Raw genomic sequence first — 19,388 nt, forward strand, 5'->3', positions numbered from 1 at the left:
CCTAACCAGCGCGAGAGGCACCAAGTCCCCACCACCCAAGAAAGATGCTATCGGCACTCCCGCTGGCAAAGGCATCTAAGTACATATTTCCTTAAAACACACACCCACACACACCCAACCCTACCAACGACTGGCATCCTACTGGGCATAAGTCTTCCAGGTTAAACACAGTTAACACCTGTTTGAACTGGGCACAGTGGCGCTTCATTGTTTCCTTCCACGCATCGCAACACAACCACGTGACTTTAATACCGGTTATTCATCCGATGAAACGTTTCTGGAGAAACACACAGCTCTGTTTTCCCCTTGAAGAACAGCGAGGGTTTGAAACACATTTTCCCAGAGAAGAAAACAGCTTAGAAATGTTACTTTCAACAACCCGTTCCCTGCCACCGACAAGACGAGCTGGGAGCAGCGCTTGGCTCTGCCCTCTCCGAGGCTCCTTCTGTCCACCTGCCACAGGCGGCGCTGACCTCCCCACCCCGGGAGATGGCCTCGGGAGCTCGTGGCATGCCACGCTGCGCGGATGCGCTGGGCTCTGGATGCCAGCATCCTCATTAGGCCTTCTCCAGCTCGCGGGGAGCAGGGAGGGAAGATGGGCCGGCTGCCAAGCGTTCTTTCAACACAGATTCCGAAAGAAGATCCTGCAAAGTGCCGAGAGCCCAGATTTTCAGCAGTTCACTTTCTAGACTCGGTTACATAGCAACCGTGCCAGCTTGCAGAGGGGACCAGCAGAGCCGTTCTTTTGTTTGAACGACACCCTGCGTGAACCCTCCGGGAAAACCCGAGTTTCCTTCATCCACTCACCTGCTGTCCGGCATCGTCCCTCGGACAAAGTCACCAACGGTGGGTGCGTGCGCTTGTTGGATTCGCTTCTTTACATTTAAACAAAGCATCCGGGAAGGGACTTTTATGATGGCTTGGCAGGGAGAGCAAAAGGTGACTCTCCCCCGGTGACCGTTTGTGCTGATATTATTAAAAGGACACGAGCATGGGATATGCACATAATGCCCTTTAGTGAAAAGATGACTTGCATGGTGGTTGCATTTTGAAAGACACTCATTTCATTCAAAAACTTTGATTTGGAAAGCAATCGCTCAAGAGCACTGAGTACTTTTAGGGCCTGGGCCCATTGAATTGTACCAATCCAGACAACACTAAAACAGAAGACTACTGATTCGGGAGAACCATCAGGAACCCCCGGAGCAGTGCCTCGATGGGCCTTCCTGGGCCTTCCTGGAGCTGCGTTATGAAGATGCAGGGGGAAACCAATCCAATCCAATCCAATCTAATCTAAACCAGACCAATCCGATCCAAAGCAACCCACACCGTGTGAACATTAACTCGAGAGAACCCAACGCTTTTCTTCAGAAACCCTGGAGGCACTAGCAGCAGCAGCAGCCACCAGCAGGCCACCTCTGCAGAGGGTTCTGAGCAAGCAGGATGCCGAGAGCACAAAACCAACCAAACAAACAAACAAAAAAACCTCACAGACAGCAAGTCACGTGCAAAAGTACTGGGTCACGGTCCTGTGGCTGCAGAGGAATACATGACGCCCCCCTGGATGTGTGAGGGGGGCTGGTTTTCTTTCCAACCATCACGCCAGTTCTCAACTCACATCCATTTAGAGGCATATGTGGCCAGCGATTAAGTTCAGTTCAAAACCTTGAACGTTTTGTCTTCTGATTGTGAAATCACGAAATGCCCCGTAGGAAAGAAAGGGTTCGGAACATACCAGTGGCGCACGGAGGAGAAATCAAGAGCGGCTTCATCCAGCCACCCACGTGGGCGGGCAGGCATGCCTCCAAGAGCACCAGGGAGCTGCTGGCGGTGTGCTTGTCAGCAGAGCGAGAGACCTGAGAGCCTTTTCTACTGCCACAGCCTTGTGGGTTTTTTTTTTTTTTTTTTTTTTTTTGCAGGAGAAAAAGGAAAATAAAACAGCCCCCCTACTGCTTCACCACCACAATGTCACCGTCCGCTAAGTATCTCAACTTCCACGCGAAGCGGGCAGACCGCGGCTGCACCGACCCCCTTGGCATGCTCCTTCTGCACCCGGACCCCAAACTTTCCCTTGGCCGAGGAGAGCGGCAGCCGGTGGGAAATTACACCGGCATTGTTCCTTCCCCTGGAGCGTGGCTTTGGATTCGTAGCAAAATGCCCAGCTCTTGGCTATTTCTTCACGTGGGAAGAAATACAGGCGTCTCTGCCTGTAAAAAGTACAGCATCTGCCATTTCCCCTCTCCCGGACCCCCAGGTAGCAGCAAAGAGCATCTTCCGCACACGGTGACATAGCGAGTGGCAAAGGACAGCATGCAGACCGCCACCTTGAATACCGTGCGGCAAACACCAGCCCACAACACCTTCCCACCATTACGTCATGGCTGCTTCGGGACCAAACGATGCCCCAGTTCCAGACTTCCTCAAGTACCAAGTTAAGAATGGATATGGGATTCAACACGGCACTGCTAACAACCGGGCTTCACAGCTCACAGCCTGGGAGAGCACCCCTTCCTGGGGGAGGGAGGGCCGAATGGGAACTGCTGGAGAGCCTGCATTCGGCGTTCTTGTTCCTGTGAAAACACACTCCTAACACCTAGGAGAAGCTCCCGCAATCACAACAAAACCGGAGCATCCTTTGGAGCCCCTGGCACCTCCTACTTCACCCAGTGACATGTTTATACAAGTGACCCTCCTGGGCTGTTTTGTTTTTTTTTCTGTCCTGTTCTGGATTTCAGCAGTTTACAGTTCCGATGATATTAATAACCAGTTACACCCGTTTCTTAAAGGGCAATGAGGCAAGCAAAAAAAAAAAAAAAAAAAAAAAAAAAGGGGGGGGGGAATGGGGGAAGAAAAGAAGAAAAACCCTTTAAAAAAGCCAGTTTTGGGCATTTTACTTCGCAATTCACAGAAAACCAACAGGACCTTTTCTTTCTTTCTTTTCTTTTTTTTGATGCTTCCTTCCCCTTTAACCCTTGCAGAGGGTGTCAGAGGTCCATCACTGTCAATGCCAGCACAGACCAGCTGGCTCTTTTCCCTCCCCAGCTGCGGAGTCCCCCCCAGCACAGGGGCCCGATCTGCAGCCCACCACCACGGAAGCCGTCATTTCCAGAGGAGCCCATCACTCAGCCGCGGAGATCTGAGATTTCCCCCTGGAAAGTGCTCTCCGTGTTTATATTTGCTGGAAACCGAAACTCCCCGCTGAGCGGGGGCATCTACGGTTGCACTGATATCCCACTGCCCCAGCGCGATCTCAGATGGAGAGAAAATAAAGTCCAGATGCAATGGAGACAAGGGATCCGGCATCCCCGGAGAAAAGTGTGCAGCGGCGGCGCAATCCGCTACCCCCAGCACCAACCACAGCGGAGCCCGGAGCTCGCTCTGGGGGAGACAGTCATCCCTAAGGAAGCAGGCTGCTCCGGAACCGGGGAGCCAAGGCATTCGCCCCTGCCTGCTGGGGTGGAGGCAAGGGCCCGGGCATGAAAAGTTTGCACGGGGAGTGGGGCCTGAGTGATAGCTAAGGCACTTTCTGCGGCCAGAAGGGCTGCCCAGGGCCAGAGCAATCGCCGGAACCGTGCACACTGCGCCCCGTTGTCCTTAATGACAGCAGCCTGCAACTCCCAGCAGGGGAGCCGAGGTGGCCACCGCCGGACGGAAAGGGTTGCAAAGCCACATGCATGCAAGGCGATTTCGCCCCCTCGTTGTTGGGGACACCCAGCTTCCGGCCACCTCCGAGGAGGGTCCTGCTCGCTCGCCTCTCCTCTGCCAGCCAGGCGGGCGGGCGCCAGGCGCTCCCTACCTTGCACGCCGAGCTGGTGGTTCTCCATGTTCGCCGCTGCCGCTGAGTCTGCCGCCGCCGAGGTGCTGGCTGCCGCTGCTCCGGGGCCCGGGCCGGGGCCGCCGCCGCCGCCGCCCAGCTCGGCCAGCCTCCGGCTGGTGGCCGTGAGCTCGGCCCGCAGGCTGGTCACCTCCTGGCTGGCCGCCTGGACCGCCCCATCGATGCGGAGCGCGAGCTGCTTATTGTCTTCCATCATGCTCAGGATGCTGGCCTGGGGGCGAGAGGGGCGACAAAGAGCTGCATGGCTCGCGGGGGGCGGGGGGCGCGCGGCCGGGCCCCCTGGGCGCTACCTGTTGGGTCCCCCCCGCGGTCCGGCTCCCCCCGCGCCCCGGCCCCCGGGCGCAGGAATGACAGCGGCGCCTCCGGCCGCAGGCGGGAGCGAGGCGGCGGGGGGAGGAAGGGGAGGAGGAGGCGAGGGAGGAGGAGGAGCGGGGAGGAGGAGGAGGAGGAGGAGAGAGAGGAGGAGGAGAAAGGGGTGGAGGAGCAGCCTCGCTCCGCTCCCGAGACCCCGGCGCCCAGAGCGCTCGGAGAAGGACACCCGCCGCCCGGCGCTCTCCAATGGAGCCTACCATTCGCCGCGCGCTCCGGAGGGGGCCTGGCCGGTGTCCGGGGCGCCGCCTGGGCCCCCCGCGCCCCCCACTCCGGGGACACCTCCCCCCAAAGGGCGGAGGCGGCGGGAGGCGGCTCTGATCGTGCGGAGGGGGCGCGCCCCGGCCAGCGGTGGGGAGGGCCCGGTCCCAGGCCGGCCCGGGTCCCCTCCCCGGAGCGGTGGGGCGGCCCCCGCCCAGGCGGACCAGCGCCCGTGCCCGGCCGGGCCGGGCTGGGAGGAGGTGGGTGCTCCGGAGAGAGTGGGGTGCTTGGCGAAGGGCCCTCCCGGAGGGGAGCGGGCACGGGGCGCCAGGGGAGGAGCAGCCCATGTGCCGGAGCTCAGGATGGAGTTCTAGCAGTGTGGGTTCCTTCCCACGCGGGGAGCCGGGCTGGGGCCCCGCGCGCCTCACTTTCCAGCCCTCCCCACGCCCCCTTTGGCTGCCTCCCCCAAAGGAGCACTCCATCCATCCTGAGACTGGCCACCCGCTGAGTTCTCCCCTCCTACCTGCAGGCCAGTATGCGCCCAGGCGGAGGAGTGGCCTTGGCCAGGTCCCAAGCTTCTGGGCGGGGTGGGGTGGGGGCGAGGGGGGTGAGGCCGGGAGAGAAGGCGGAAAGGAGTCAGCGGGGTTCCCCCTCTGACCTCCTCCCTGGAGCAGGAGGTTGGAGCCCGGCTGCCTCAGTGACCCACTCCCTTCGCGGAGACCTGAGGTAACCTTCGAGTTGATAAACCCATCCAGTGCCTCTTTCTCCCAGAGCACAGGCTCTGCATTTTTCACTGGGGCCCTGGATTCCAGCCACCAGACCTTGTTACCATAGCAAGCTTCATTCCATGCAAATAGGACAATTTAAAGCAGCCAGTAACCCCTGCACCGCCATCCAGCTGGCCAGCCCTGGAGAGCAGCTCCGAGCGCTCCGAGCCCAAGCTGCACACCCCGGAGATTCAACAGCATTCCTTGGAAGCCTACTGTGTGCACAGAGCTCAGGAGGCATGGTCATTGCTTTGGAGTAAGGATTCTCATTCCCATTATGGAGATGAGGAAACTGGAGGTGTGGGCAGCTGAAAGCAATTTACCCCCAGGTGCCCGCAGAAATCAGGTGAAACCAGGACTGGAAGCTGGTGATCATCGGATTCCCATTGTGCCTTCCAGAGAGCTGGCTTGTTTTCCTTTCATAGGGAGCCATAAACATGCACTCTTGCTCTGTCCCCTGTGACCACTAAAAAGGCCAGGAGGGTATGGGGCAGCACAATTTTCACTCTGTCCACTCCCCTCAGGAACTGGTCAGCGGGGGATGGACGCCGGCCCTGGCCTCATTACATAGGTTCTGACCCATGGGGCCAACACAGGCGCCGAGACTTCTGGGAGAGTTTGTCAATCAGGACTGACGTTCTTCAGTTAATTTATGGAGGGGCATCAAAATGAGAGAGCTTTGTGGGTCTCCCCAAGGGGCGTGGCGTGGTCTAGCTACTGGGAAAGACATTTTGGTGGTTCCTGAAAAAGTCAGATATAGAACAAACATGTAACCGAGAAATTCCACTCCACGGTATCTACATCAAAGAGGTGAAAACACGCTCAGACAAAAATGTGTACACAAACCTGTACAGAGGCAGAAGTGGGAACAGCCCAGATGTCCTTTAAAAAGAAAGAACAAGCACACTGTGGTATGTCCACACAGCGGCGTATTAATCAGCCAGGAAAAGGAACTAACACCTACCCATAGGCACCAGTGCCGGTGAACCTCAGAAACGCTGTGCTAAGTCAAACAAGCCAGACAGAGAAGGCCACGGGTTCTGTGATTCCACGGATATGTAACAGCCAGGGAGGGCACCTCCGCTGGCACAGAACACAGGTTCAGCGATGCCAGGGCAGGGGAAGGAGAGAGTCGGGAGTGACTGCTATGAGCACCAGCTTTATTTGATGCAGATGTTCCGGAAGCAGACAGAGGGTGTGCTGCTCAGCGCCGGGATGGTGCACAATGCCGTGGGCTTGTTCACTTTAGTCTGGTTAGTTTTACATTGTGTGACTTCGCCTCAATAAAAAGTCAGCGTATATGCAAATATAGAAAAAGGTCGGGGACGGGGAGGATCCTGGGAACAAACCTGAGGAAACAATTAAGAGCAGCTCTATTTGGAGAGGTGTGTGTGTGTGAGTGTGTGTGAGATGCTCACACCTGTGTGTGTGTTGTGTATGTATATTGCTCACACCTCTGTGTTTGTGTGTGTGTTGTGTGTGTGTGTGTTGCTCACATATCTGTGTGTGAGTGTGTAGTTGAGTGTGTGTATGTGTGTGAGTTGCTCACACCTGTGTGTGTGTATGTTGTGTGTGTATGTTGCTCACACCTTTGTGTGTGTGAGTGTAGAGTGTATGAGACGCTCACACCTCAGTCCAGCCCTCATCAGAAGGCACCATATGTATCTGTTCCCAGGTCCCGCTCCCACTGCCCTTGAGCCTCTGCATGGGGGGTGCTCAGTGGTGACGGTAGTCATCCGTGCACCTTGGCCACTAACCTAGAGTCGGCATTCTGCAAATGAGCGTGTGGGAGCGTGCTTGTGTGTAAACAGACTGACCGGGTGTGACTCATGTTCTCGTCAGCGGGGTTATTCCCACACACCGGAATCTGAGAGCCACGGCAAAACAGAACGCCCAGCGAGGACAGGAAAGCAAAGCCCGTTCCTGGGCCCCATTCAGCTTTGCCTCCTCGTCCCCACTGCGGCACAGCCATGGAGGCTTCCAGAAACTCCTAGGGTGCTTCCCAAAATTTTAAAGAATTGCTTTCTGAGAAAATTTTTCTTAATGTTGAAAAGGGGCTTTTCCTAGCTGCTCCTCCTTGCATTATTCCACAAACACAAGCACCAGCTCTCAGCAGAACGTCTGAAACCAATTAACCTCTAGAACCTACTTGACTTAAAGCAAAAGGGTCTCTAGTCTACCTTCCTTCCCCCCAACGTCTATCACTGCTCCTCCCTGGGTGACCTCAGAAGCCCTGTCCTCTCCCATCTGCCTAACACCCTGTAGGCAGCCCACGTGCTCATCTGGAGGCTAATGTGCGTCTACAACTCATGTCTCGGGAGACACAAGTAAGCTCCTGGGAGAGGGGCTCAGAGCTGTCTGTCCCCCATAGCTCCCTCTGGGGTCCGCAGCCATGAGAACCGGCAGTACTGTGCATTCCGTCTCAGGATCCAGCCGTTGTCATGCTCCTAAAGTAGCCCCTGCCTCACTCCTCAGTAAGCTGGTGTTAAGAACTGAACTAGGCCCACCTGGGGTTGCTCAGTGGTTGGGCATCAACCTATGAATCAGGTCATGGTTGGATTCCCAGACAGGGCACATACCTGGGCTGCAGACTTGATCCCTAGTGTGGGGCACGCTGGAGGCAGGTGATCCATGATTCTCCACCCTCTGCTCTGCCTGGAATCACCTCCCTGGCCCTCTGCATCTGTTCCTTTTTCTCCCTGAGGCTCCACCTTCCGCTCTTCCTTATCTCATCCTTGCCCTGGATCATTGTTTGTTTGTTTACTTGTTTATCTGCTCCATAGGCTGAGGGTGTGAGAGGCCTGTCTCTGTCGTACTTTTGGCTCCCTGGGACGCAGGTCTTGAAACACTTGATCCTCAGGCCGCAAGGCCTTCCTTCTTTGTCTTGAATTGACGGAATGCGGAAGAAATAAATGCCCTTCTCTGGAGCTAATTTGATGGTTTCTATGGCATGCAACCCAATAGGAGGCAGCATTCATGTGCTCCCAGCTTCAAGGTGAAGTTCCTACACAGGGGCCGGTGGTAAAGAGCAGGTCTGAAAGAGGCCTGGGTGTGACAGAGCAATGCCCCAGGAACCCGGATGCCTCCTGGGCGGGTATGTGGCTGCCCGCAGAAGCCACGGAGAAGGGCGGTCCTGCCTCCTGCATTTCACCTTTAAGGGACACATCCTAACGGTGTCCCCCACCAGGCTCGGTGAAGCACGCCTCTGGCTGCAGGATGGTCCCCGTGTTCTTCACTGAAGATGAAGCCCCCTGACGTGGGGTCCCAGGAGATGCTTGTGAAATGTGGGTCCAGGGCCCCCTCCGACCAAGCAATCACTCTAGGGCCATGCTGGCATCTGCTCGCAGCAGGCCCGTGTGAGCGCCTCTGTGATGTTCGCCCAGCAACGACGAGATCGCCTGGCGACACCCTCTCGGGACCTCCCCTGTCATTAGGCAGCGCGTGGCAGTGCGTGTGGACACAGAGCACAGTCACTAGGCTGCAGAATGACATTCTCTTCTGGGCTCCCAAGCGCTCTCTCACCTAAAGGTCCAAAGGCTGGCCAGTGCCTCCCTTCTGTGTATGTATTTAACCAGCCCAGTCACTTCTGTGTGTTTTTCCTTTGCAAACAGCTCTTTAATTCAGAAGCTCCTCTGTTGAAATAGATACATTCTAAGCATCCACACTAACCACATAAGCAGACACACTTACAGCACCTACACTGAGTGGCCAGCATTGTGATCTCTGAACGCATAATAATCTGGCCACTCAGTGTATATCCTATATAATAAAAGGCTAATATGCAAATTGCCCCCTGGATTAGGAGTTTGACCAGCAGGCAGACTGGCCAACCACCCATGTCCCTTCCCTCAGGCCAGGCTGGCTGGACCCCACCCATGCATGAATTCATGCACCGGGCCTCTAATACACACACACACACACACACACACACAAACACACACAAAGTGGCCAGATTTGTATGCATTCAGAGATCATACTAATCTGGCCACTCAGTGTATTTCTCGAGGGAAGTACAATGTTTTCTTGCTTGAATGTTCCCTGGTTTTGTGATGTGTTTCTCGTTTGGGGGTGGATGGGGGTGAGGATTGTGGAAGAAGGTGCATGGTGGCCTGGGCTCTAGGCTCCTGCCTCTGGCACGGCCTCCAGGAGTGACAGTGGGCAAATAGCAACAGCCAAGAAAACTACAAACCCTCGGACAAATATGTCCACTGGTAGAAAACCACCACAGCACCCGCAGAACTGGCCCACGTCCAGGTCCCTTGCTGTACCCCCTGCCCTCTCACGCCGAGGCAATCTCCATGTGCGGGGACTGATTTTACTTTCCAGCCCACAGAACAGCCTGGGGCGGGGGGGGGGGGGGGGGGGAGATCCCTCAACAAGGCAGAAGGGGATCCAGTCAAGTCTGCCAGCCACAGGCCTTCTGCTCTCATTCCTCATCTTAGGGACGCCCTCTCTCTGTAGCCTACAGGCTGGGGCATGCCAGCTGACGTCACCAACGAGCCCCCCCTTCGCCGAGGGCTCTGGAATTAGACCAGGGTTCAAGTGCCAGCTCCGCCACTTACTAGCTATGTGTCACTCAATGAGTTACTTCTTTCTCAACGTCCTCATTGGTAGAATGGGATAACGGTAACTTTACCACTCATGTCATAGACACTAGACCCTGCGTGAGAAGCATCTGGCAGAGTGCCAGGCGCCTGGACAGGACTCAATGGAGGAGGGCAATGATTCAGACGCAGATAACAGAGATGATGTTGATGAGGATGATGAGGATGCTGAGGCTGACAGTGACCGTGGAATGGGCGGCTCCCATTCTTCGGATTCGCACTGTGGCTGGGCACTGCGCTCATCCATTCATTTCCCCTCGCTCAGGCTGCACCCTCCCAGCACTGAAGACGGGGTTCCTGTCCCCTTTCAGCATCTCAGGAAGCACTCAGAAGTGCTCAGAAGGTTTGAGCACACTTACCCAGCCGCCAAGTAGGAGAAGCAGAGCCAAGCCCAACTCGCCCAATTCCCAAGGTGTCTCTTCCCCATGTACCCCCCTCCCCCCCATACAGCCTCACCGTCCCTGTGCGCACTGATGTGCCAAGGGACTGTCTGTGTCCCTCCCGCCCCACGCCCTCCGCCCTGGCCTGACGGGAGATGCAGGCAAAGGAGCCGCACCGGCTGCCCGAGCTTTCGTTCCCCTGGGCCCTGGGGACCCACTTGGTAAATTAGTTCCTTTGGCTCACGAAATGGTACCCAAGTGGCTTGAAATACTTTCCAGGCCTACCCTAAGTGGGAAATTTATTCTCTTCTCACAGAGAGCATTATTCTTGTGGCCTCCATCCCATACACGTTGCATTCTCTGCTTTCCAGGGTGGTGTGGGGTGGGGTGGGGGGAGATGGGGATATATATATATATATATATATATATTTTTTTTTTTTTTTTTTTTTTTTTTTTTTTTAACGGAAGTGCATTCGAGTCGCTAAGGAGCAGAGAGGGATTTTCCAAGAGCGGGATTTTTCAGGATCGCGTTCTCCCGGGTTTCCATCTCTCTCGCTGTCTCACCAGCGGCATCTTCGGCAGGAGACTTCTTCCCACTCATCCCGTCTCCCGCCCCCGCTCCTGGCTCAGGCTCTGTGAGCTTCTGCTTGGCTCCTCCATCATTTCTCTCTCCTCATAGCTGCTTTTTGCACCAGGAATGCAGCTCAGGGCCAGTCTTTCTCACCCAGACAGCGAAGACCAGCGCGACCCTCACCCCAGGCCACACAGGAGACACTGTTAGGCACCGACCAGCCAAGGAAGTTAAGATCCTAACACCCCTCTGAGCCCCTCGGCAACGCGTATGATCCTTTCTCAAGAACGGATGCCGCCGAAACCGGTTTGGCTCAGTGGATAGAGCAGTGTTTCCCAAACTTCTCTCATGATGAGAATCACCTGGTGGAGTTGTTAAAACACAGATTCCTGAATCCCAACTAAGAAGTGCTAAACTAGAATTTTTGGGAACATATAGGTAAAATTGTATACTTAACTAGTGCTCTAACACAGATGTTATATACAGAGCACTAAGTTAGATATGCAATTTTACCTATATGTTCTCAAAAATTCTAGTTTAGCACTTCTTAGTTGGGATTCAGGAATCTGTGTTTTAACAACTCCACCAGGTGATTCTCATCATGAGAGAAGTTTGGGAAACACTGGGATAGAGCGTCGGCCTGTGGACTGAAGGGTCCCAGGTTCGATTCCGGTCAAGGGCATGTACCTTGGTTGTGGGTACATCCCCGGTGTGCAGGAGGCAGCTGGTCGATGTTTCTCTCTCATCGATGTTCCTAGTTCTCTATCCCTCTCTTTTCCTCTCTGTAAAAAATCAATAAAATAAAATAAAAGAATGTGGTCGAGCCACCACAAACCTTTCCAGCACTAACGCGCCCTGGGGGGAAGTATTGATGAGCCAAATAGTTCAGACTGTTCAGTCCAAGAAGGACTGAATCTGCCCCCTTCGCCCCCACACCCAGGATTCGCTGTCCAATTGTCTACAATTGTATTCAGCATTTGGCTCACTGGGATCACGTGCCGCTGGCCAGGACCTTGTGAAGTTGCCATATTTCTCTCAATGGGCTGCCCCTCTATTTGCTCACCTGCCATATTCCATGCGGGGGAGGCGTAAAACAATGTCTGATCCGCATCTAGAAGCACAGGCTGCCTGACCAGGCGTGTGGGCAGCTCAAGAGTTGACTGTGTTTGCTCAGAGCAATGTCAGTTACAGCTACTTCGGTCAGTGCCCTCAGCCATCTTGGCAGCAAAATGGCACTGACACCTTTGCCCAGGGACAGCTGGCCACAGGGCTAAGGGGAGGAGCTCACGCCTCCTCTCATCAAGGTTGCCACTGGCCAGGACCCTCCGTCCAGCACATGGGGTCCAGCCCCAGCCCCTTGCATCACCCCCCAGGCCCGCAGTGCAGGGATGCATCTGTCCAGGCTCTGAAACAGCTGTCCTGCATCAGAGAACAGAACCGGAGCCGAGTTCTTCCCTGGGCTCAAGCAGAGTGGGGGCAGGGGAGGAGGGCGGGGGCAGGGTGGGGAGGAGTCCTGCAGAAAGTCACCAAGCCCTGGGGGCCTGAGAGCCCTCGAGGCAGCATTTGGGAAGAAAAGGACAGTCTAGAGCAGTGGTTCTCCACCTTCTTAATGCCTCGACCCTTTAATACAGCTCCTCTTGTTGTGGTGACCCCCAACCATACAATTATTTTCGTTGCTACTTCATAACTGTAATTTTGCTACTGTTAAGAATCGTAATGTAAATATCCGTGTTTTCTGATCATCTTAGGCGACCCTGCCAGCAGTTCTCAACCTGGGGGTCGCTGTAGTAAAATAATTTTGTGGCTGGGGGTCACCACAACATGAGGAGCTGTGTTAAAGGGCCACGTCATTGGAAAGGTTGAGAACCACTGCTCTGGATCCTCGTCCTGTCATTCCTTAGGAGACACGCTGGTGAGCGAGTTCCCTGTGTCACCACCCGTTGGATTCTCACCTTCACTGAGAGGGTTTTTGTGGCAGCACGGGGTAATATTGTTTTTAAAAGAGATCTTTTTGCTCTTATCATTTTAGTTCAAAGCTGCACATGCTTTCACAAACCCATGTGAACTTTCAGATGGAGCATGTCGGATGAAGTTAGGAGACATTTTTTCATTAACTTTGAGTGTCGGTATAACCCTGTTGTTTTTTTTTTTTCAAAGTCCTAAACTTTCCAGGAAGAGAATAAATGAGCTGACAGATTCTAGCTTTGCCTGAAAGTGTTCACGGATAATGATGATAATAATTGTAGGGTGTTTTTTCATCAAACGCGGTGCTAAAAGCTCAACTTATATCCCTTACAACGGCCCTATGAGGAAGAAGCTGCCATTAGCATCCCCATTTTACAGATAAGAAAACTGAGGCTCAGGGAGGTTAAGTCACCCCACCACAATGATATTCTCTCATTGATGTTTCACTCTCTCTCTTCCTCTCTAAAATCAATAAAAATATATTTTTTCAAAAAAAATTTTTGAAATTTTTTTGACGTGTGGACCTCAGAGTACACACGTCAAGGTCATACAACTAACAAGTGGCAGGGCTGGGACTCAGGTCAATGGGATGCCAGCGGACACCACTTAATTACTCCTTTGCTGTCACTTTTTTACGCCTAAAGTTGCCCTTTGAACTACTGAACAGAGCAGGAGAGATGGGATTTATATACACAGCGGAGGTGAGAATCACAATGGAACAATAAACCTTTTTCCGGGAGGTGAGAGGACAGGGAATGAGGGTATGGATGCAGTCATTAGTCCTCTGCCCCAGGAATTCTTAGTAATTCATGGGCAGAAACTTGAGCATCCATGTTCAGTCCTATGAAGCCTGGGGCTGTAGCAGGTCTGATATACTTTTTTATGAGCACCTCTGTAGTTTTAATGATCGGCAAGTGAGCAAAGACCATCATCCAGTTTGTGGACTTTATTTTTTTTATTAAGTTTAAAAATATATATGTTTTATTGATTTTTTACAGAAAGGACGGGAGAGAGATAGAGAGCTAGAAACGTGGATGAGAGAGAAACATCGATCAGCTGCCTCCTGCACACTCCCTACTGGGGATGTGCCCGCAACCAATGTATAATACATGCCCTTGATCGGAATCGAACCTGGGACCTTTCAGTCCACAGATGGACACTCTACCACTGAGCCAAACCGGCTTTGGCCAGTTTGTGAACTTTAGAATCTTAGATCTGGAAGGGACCTCAGAGTACACAAGTCAAACATGCTTTCTTTAAAAAAAATTTTTTTTGGAAAAAATATATTTTTATTGATTTTAGAGAGGAAGAGAGAGAGTGAAACATCAATGAGAGAATATCATTGATCGAATGCCTCGTGCACGCCCCCTACTGGGGATGGAGCCTGCAACCGGGACATGTGCCCTGTCTGGGAATCGAACCGTGACCTCCTGGTTCATAGGTCCACGCTCAACCACTGAGGCGGCTGGGCCAAACATGCTTTCTTTACAGCGGAAGAGACAGAGCCTCTGGGAGGCACTCGGCTTGCCCAGGTGACCCAGACACGCAGGGGCAACACTGACTGTTATTCCGGAATGTTTCTATAAGCGAGCACGTGGCTATGGGAGAGGCTCAGCCAACATCCTCTGAACTGAACTAAATGGTGGCATTTCATTCATCCGTCCGAGGGGCACATCAGACCATGCACGAGCTCCACTTCTGATCGCTTCGTCCTGAAGCTCCAAACGCAGTGTATGTGTGTGTGTGTGTGGGGGGGGGAGCTGGGGGGGGGGGAATCTCTGCTCTGAAGCCCCCCTTTGATCTCAGACTTCTTCTTCTTGAAAATGTTAGCACACTTGGCAGCCGATCCTTCCAGAAATCAATATCCAAACCTTAAAAACCCTCTCTGGTTATTCCAACAACTTAAAACAAACAGCAAACCTTCCCTTCGCTGTCCCGTCTCGGCGTCCTGCTGGGGAAGAGCTGTGTCTATTTAAAACTGACTTTGATCTCTCCTAAAGGCTCTGGTTTCTCCGCGCACAGAGCTGTGGGCTCCAGACGGTGTGTGCTGGCTGAGAGGGTGCCGGGCCCGGCTGACGCTGCGGTAATTCTAAGAGACAAGCAGCCGAAGCCGGCGCTCCCTTGGGGCTCGGGCTACAGGACACAGTGGCTGACACCCACGTGGGGGGCCGGATGTTCTGCTGTGTCAGGAATCACATATGCGCTCGGCTCCACCTCCTCGCTGATCTGGGGATAATTACTGTGCTAATCCCTCACTCCCTTCAATCCTGGAATTACCCTTCTGCCCTTGGCCTGGCGACCTCTCACTAGGGCTGGCGGAGACCCTTCCTCTGTTCCTTGATACAGGCTTGGCCACGTGACTTGCTTCAGCCGCTCAAATGGGAGGGAACCTGCAGCAAGCAGAGGCCCCAGAGTTCCCAGAGTGACTTGACCTCTTAGATGCCTAGGACCCTCCAGGACAGTGGTCGGCAAACTCATTCATCAACAGAGCCAAATATCAACAGTACAACGATTGAAATTTCTTTTTAGGGCCAAATTTTTTCAACTTAAACTTCTTCTAATGCCACTTCTTCAAAATAGCCTCGCCCAGGCCATGGTATTTTGTGGAAGAGCCACACTCAAGGGGCCAAAGAGCTGCATGTGGCTCTCGAGCCGCAGTTTGCTGACCACGGCTTCAGGAGAACAGGCCCCAGGGAACTGCCTCCTTAGTCTCAGCCCCAGACCGAGCAAACGTGAAGCAGACCTACAGGCCAGAGTAAAACCCAGCCAAGCCTGAGCCCCAGCCTCTTCCGCGGGCAGATCCATAAATGAGAAAAATAAATGTCACCATCAGCCCTGGCTGGGGCTGTGACACAGCAGAAATGGACGGACACATCCCTGACTCCAGCACCTGGACGGACAGGGGTCAGCCGCCTGCAGATGAAAGAGAAGCAACATGCGTTGGCTTAGATACCGGCGGGGAGCAGGCTGGCTCCCACAGCTCCGACCTCGGCACTTCCAGAGCTCGGGGGAGCCGCCAGGTCTGTCCTTCTGGCTCCTTTCTGCCCACCAGCCTCAGTTCAGTCTCCTGTGCAGGTGGCCTTGCACTGCACAGAGGCGGCGGTGGCCAGCCCAGCAGCCACCTTCCTGCATGTTACTCAGACCACCTCGGGGAAGTTGCTTCTATCTTGTGGCTCCCAGGGGAGAGGTGGCCTCCCCTAGGCCAGCGCTCGGTGCTCCTGTGACCAGGCCTGGGTGTGCCACCCTGGAGGCCTCTGGGAATTGGGTGGGTGGCCCCCACCAGAAGCACAAGGAGTAGGAAGGGCCTGTGCCCACGGGAGGGAGATGACTTAGCAGAAGGAGATGGACCATGGGCAGGCCCAGGCCATGGAAGCCCATGCCCACCAAACCCCTGCCCAGCAACAGCTATGGCTGAGTCCAGCCAGTTATGATGATAACATGGATGGAGCAGAGGGCAAAGGGCAGAGGGGTGGTGCACAGAGGGAGGCGGTGGGTGCTGGAGAGGGTAAAGACAGATGTCAGGGCTTGGGGACAGCGGACTCACCGGTGAGAGGAGGAGGAGAGAGAAGGAGGTGTCAAGGGTGATGTGAGGCTTGGGTCCGAGCACCTGGACAGATGGAAACTCACAGACTGGGGGAGGCTGTGGAGGAACAGCTGTGGGTGAGATGCCTATTAGACATTCAAATGGAGATATCAAGGGGGCAGTGGGCGGGGTCTGTGAGTCTGGGGTTGGGCGATAGATGTGAGCTGAGAACATGGATTTGGGCATTGTCAGCATCTGGGTGTTATTCAGAGGCATGGGCCCTGATGAAATCTCCTAACAAATGCATGTCGATGGGGAAGAACAGGCCCGAGGACTGAGGACTGGGAGTCAAGAGAAACACACACAGGAGACTGAGAGATGGGAGGGGTCCCAGCTGGTGTGGCTCAGTGTTGGCCCTCAGACTGAAGGGTTCTGGGTTCAGTACCAGTCAAGGGGACGTACCTGGGTTGTAGGCTCAATCCCCCAGAGGGAGGCAACCAACCCATGTGTCTCTCTCTGTCTCTTCCCCTCCCTTCCACTCTCTAAAAATATCAATGGAAAAAATATCCTCAGGTGAGGATTAACAGAGAGAGAGGGAGAGAGAGAGAGAGAGAGAGAGAGAGAGAGAGAGAGAGAGAGAGAGGGAGAGAGAGAGAGAGAAAGGGAGGGAGGGAGAGGGAAAGAGAGAGGAAGAGAGAGGGAGAGAGAGGAAGAGAGAGAGAGCGAGAGACGGGGGGAGGGAGGGAGAGAGAATAAGAGAGAGGAAGAGGGAGAGTGGGTGAGAGAGCAAGGGAGAGAGAAGAGAGAGAGGGGGAAGAGAGAGAGAGAGAAATGGAAGGGGAGACTTAGCTGTGTTATCCTGACAGCCACGTGGGGAAAGCGTTGAAAGGAGCCCTGGTTTAAGCATCCCACAGGCCAAGAAAGCGCTGAGGGTTGAGACTGAGGAAAGGACCAGGCAATGCAGAAACCGGTGTCCCCAACGAGGGGTGTCACAGCTGAGAGGATCGGCGGTGGGGTGGGGGCAGGGGGGTGGGGGTGAGGATGATGTAGAAAAAGTTTAAGTCCTAGTGCCTAAGTGATGTTCATTAAACTCAGCCCCCTTTCTCTTAATTCTTTACTTCCTACCCAGTGTGTCCAGCTCACAGCTACCAATCACGTACCCTGAATCAGCCCCCTTCTGTTAATATCAGCTCACAATTCTTCATTACCCATGGCTATGCTGGTCACATTTTTTAAAGATACCAGCGACTGTGAAAGCTGAGCAGACTACACCACGATTTAATTACCCTGGAAGTCCCAGAGACGGCCAGAGAATCTGCAAATATCCTAATAGCACACCATAAAAATGACGTTGGAGTCCTGTCGCTATGAATAATGATCGGTACTAATTATCTCTTACTTGGAAATTACATGAGCAGATCCACCACTCCTCCCCTCCCTTCCCCCTGCCACATGGCAGAAAGTCTGTATGATGCCCTAGAAAATAAGAAAGAGACTGGACCCAGTTTGGAAGGTAGCAGACAGACTCACGCCGGGCCCCTGCGAATAGCAGCCCCAGCAGCCCTTTGTGTTCCATGAGGAGAGGCTCCTCCCAGGAGCACAGAGAACTCCTGCCCAGCTGCTGAGAGACGCCTGGGTCTGCTCCTCCTCGGGCAGCCCAGCAGTCGGGCAGCGTCCATTCATTTCAGACCAGACCATAAAGGCGTGCTTGAAAAAATTGCAGCGTGGTCAAATGTCTGCTTATCCTAGCATTTCTGAGTATACTCAGGAGATGGTGAAAACTACCATTTTAGGAGCATTAATATGTGTCAGATATCATACGGAGTACTTTAGATTTCTTCCTTCATTGTATCATATCAAGATTTAATTATTATGCCGAGACCAGTTTGGCTCAATGGATAGAGCGTCGGCTTGGGGACTGAAAGGTCTCGGGTTCGATTCCGGTCAAGGGTATGTACCTTGGTTGCGGGCATATCCCCAGTAGGGGGTGTACAAGAGGCAGCTGGTCGATGACTCTCTCTCATCGATGTTTCTAGCTCTCTATCTCTCTCCCTTCCTCTCTGTACAAAATCAATAAAATATATTTTTTAAAAAAGATTTAATTATTATAACAACTAGAGGCCTGATGCATGAAGATTTGTGCAAGAATGGACCTTCCTTCCCCTGGCTGCCGGCACTGCCTTCACTTGGGCCCAGAGCCGCCTTTCTGCCTTTCCATGCTGCCCAGAGCCTGGAGCTGCTGGGGTGGTGCAGACTGCCCCTACCCCCGGCTGCTTGGGGCCTATGTATGCAAATTAACCTAGCATATTTGTTGGGTTAATTTGCATACTCATTCCTGATTGGCTGGTGGGCATCACAAAGGTACAGTCAATTTGCATGTTTCTTTTTTATTAGTGTAGATTCCACAAGGTGGATATTATTAACATTGTTATAAACTGAGGTTCTAAGAAAAATAATTCCAAAGGTCAGGTCATCGGTAAGCTGCAGAGCGGGGGTTTGAAGTCAAGGAGAACTGATAGCAAAGCTGGAATCTAAAGCTCCACTCAGCGCTGCCTCCTAAAAGAAAATGGATGTCTCAAGCAGAACATTCTGGAGGCTCTGCTGTAACATTCTGCTCACATTTTTATTCATCAGGCACAGAGGATAAAAAGAAAAAAAGACAGAGTCTTGGTCCCTGCCCTTAATAAGTACACATTATACTCTGCCATAAAGTGGGAATGATAATACTTACCTTGGAGGGTCATCATAAAGTTTGAATAAATTAATAGATATGAAATGATTCTCTTTCCTAAGTGGAATGAAGGGTGTAATAGAAAGCTCATTTAAAAAAATAAATTCATAATTCACATTAATATCAACATATTTTAAGGTACTGAACCAAATCTAGCAAATAGCCAAATTTACTACTCCTTAAGTTTTCACTTGTATATGAATGGACCAATTTCCTTCCAAAGAAACATCCTGTTTTTTTTTTTTTTTATTGTTGTTGTAGTTGACATAAATCTACTCTACTCCTGTGACTCGGTTCATTGAAATTCTTTCCTTTTCAATGAAATAATCACCCAGAATATTTAAAAAAATGTATTTCCATTAGTAGACTCCTGAATAGATGACCTTTGAGATCACCGGTTTATGCAAATTTTTTCTGATTGCTCTTTATCTTCCTGTGTATC

General features: G+C 53.0%; 1 protein-coding gene across 3 annotated transcripts in view; it reads right to left on the minus strand.

The window, feature by feature from the left end:
• KAZN (kazrin, periplakin interacting protein) overlaps positions 1 to 19,388 on the minus strand; it is a 537,286-nt gene that overhangs the window by 284,734 nt on the left and 233,164 nt on the right. Inside the window, exons 1-2 of one of the 3 annotated variants that reach the window (XM_084875306.1) lie at positions 4,405 to 4,510; positions 3,797 to 4,046 (exon numbers count right to left, since the gene is read on the minus strand). In XM_084875306.1, coding sequence (XP_084731432.1) covers positions 3,797 to 4,046; positions 4,405 to 4,407 — 253 coding nt within the window. In that variant the 5' untranslated portion in view covers positions 4,408 to 4,510. Of the gene's footprint in view, positions 1 to 3,796; positions 4,047 to 4,125; positions 4,322 to 4,404; positions 4,511 to 19,388 lie in introns of those variants that run through there. The other 2 variants (XM_084875308.1, XM_084875307.1) reach the window with 2 other exon arrangements.

The sequence above is a fragment of the Pipistrellus hanaki genome (assembly GCF_964339955.1).
Source record: "Pipistrellus hanaki genome assembly, chromosome: 2".
Classification (NCBI taxonomy): domain Eukaryota; kingdom Metazoa; phylum Chordata; class Mammalia; order Chiroptera; family Vespertilionidae; genus Pipistrellus; species Pipistrellus hanaki.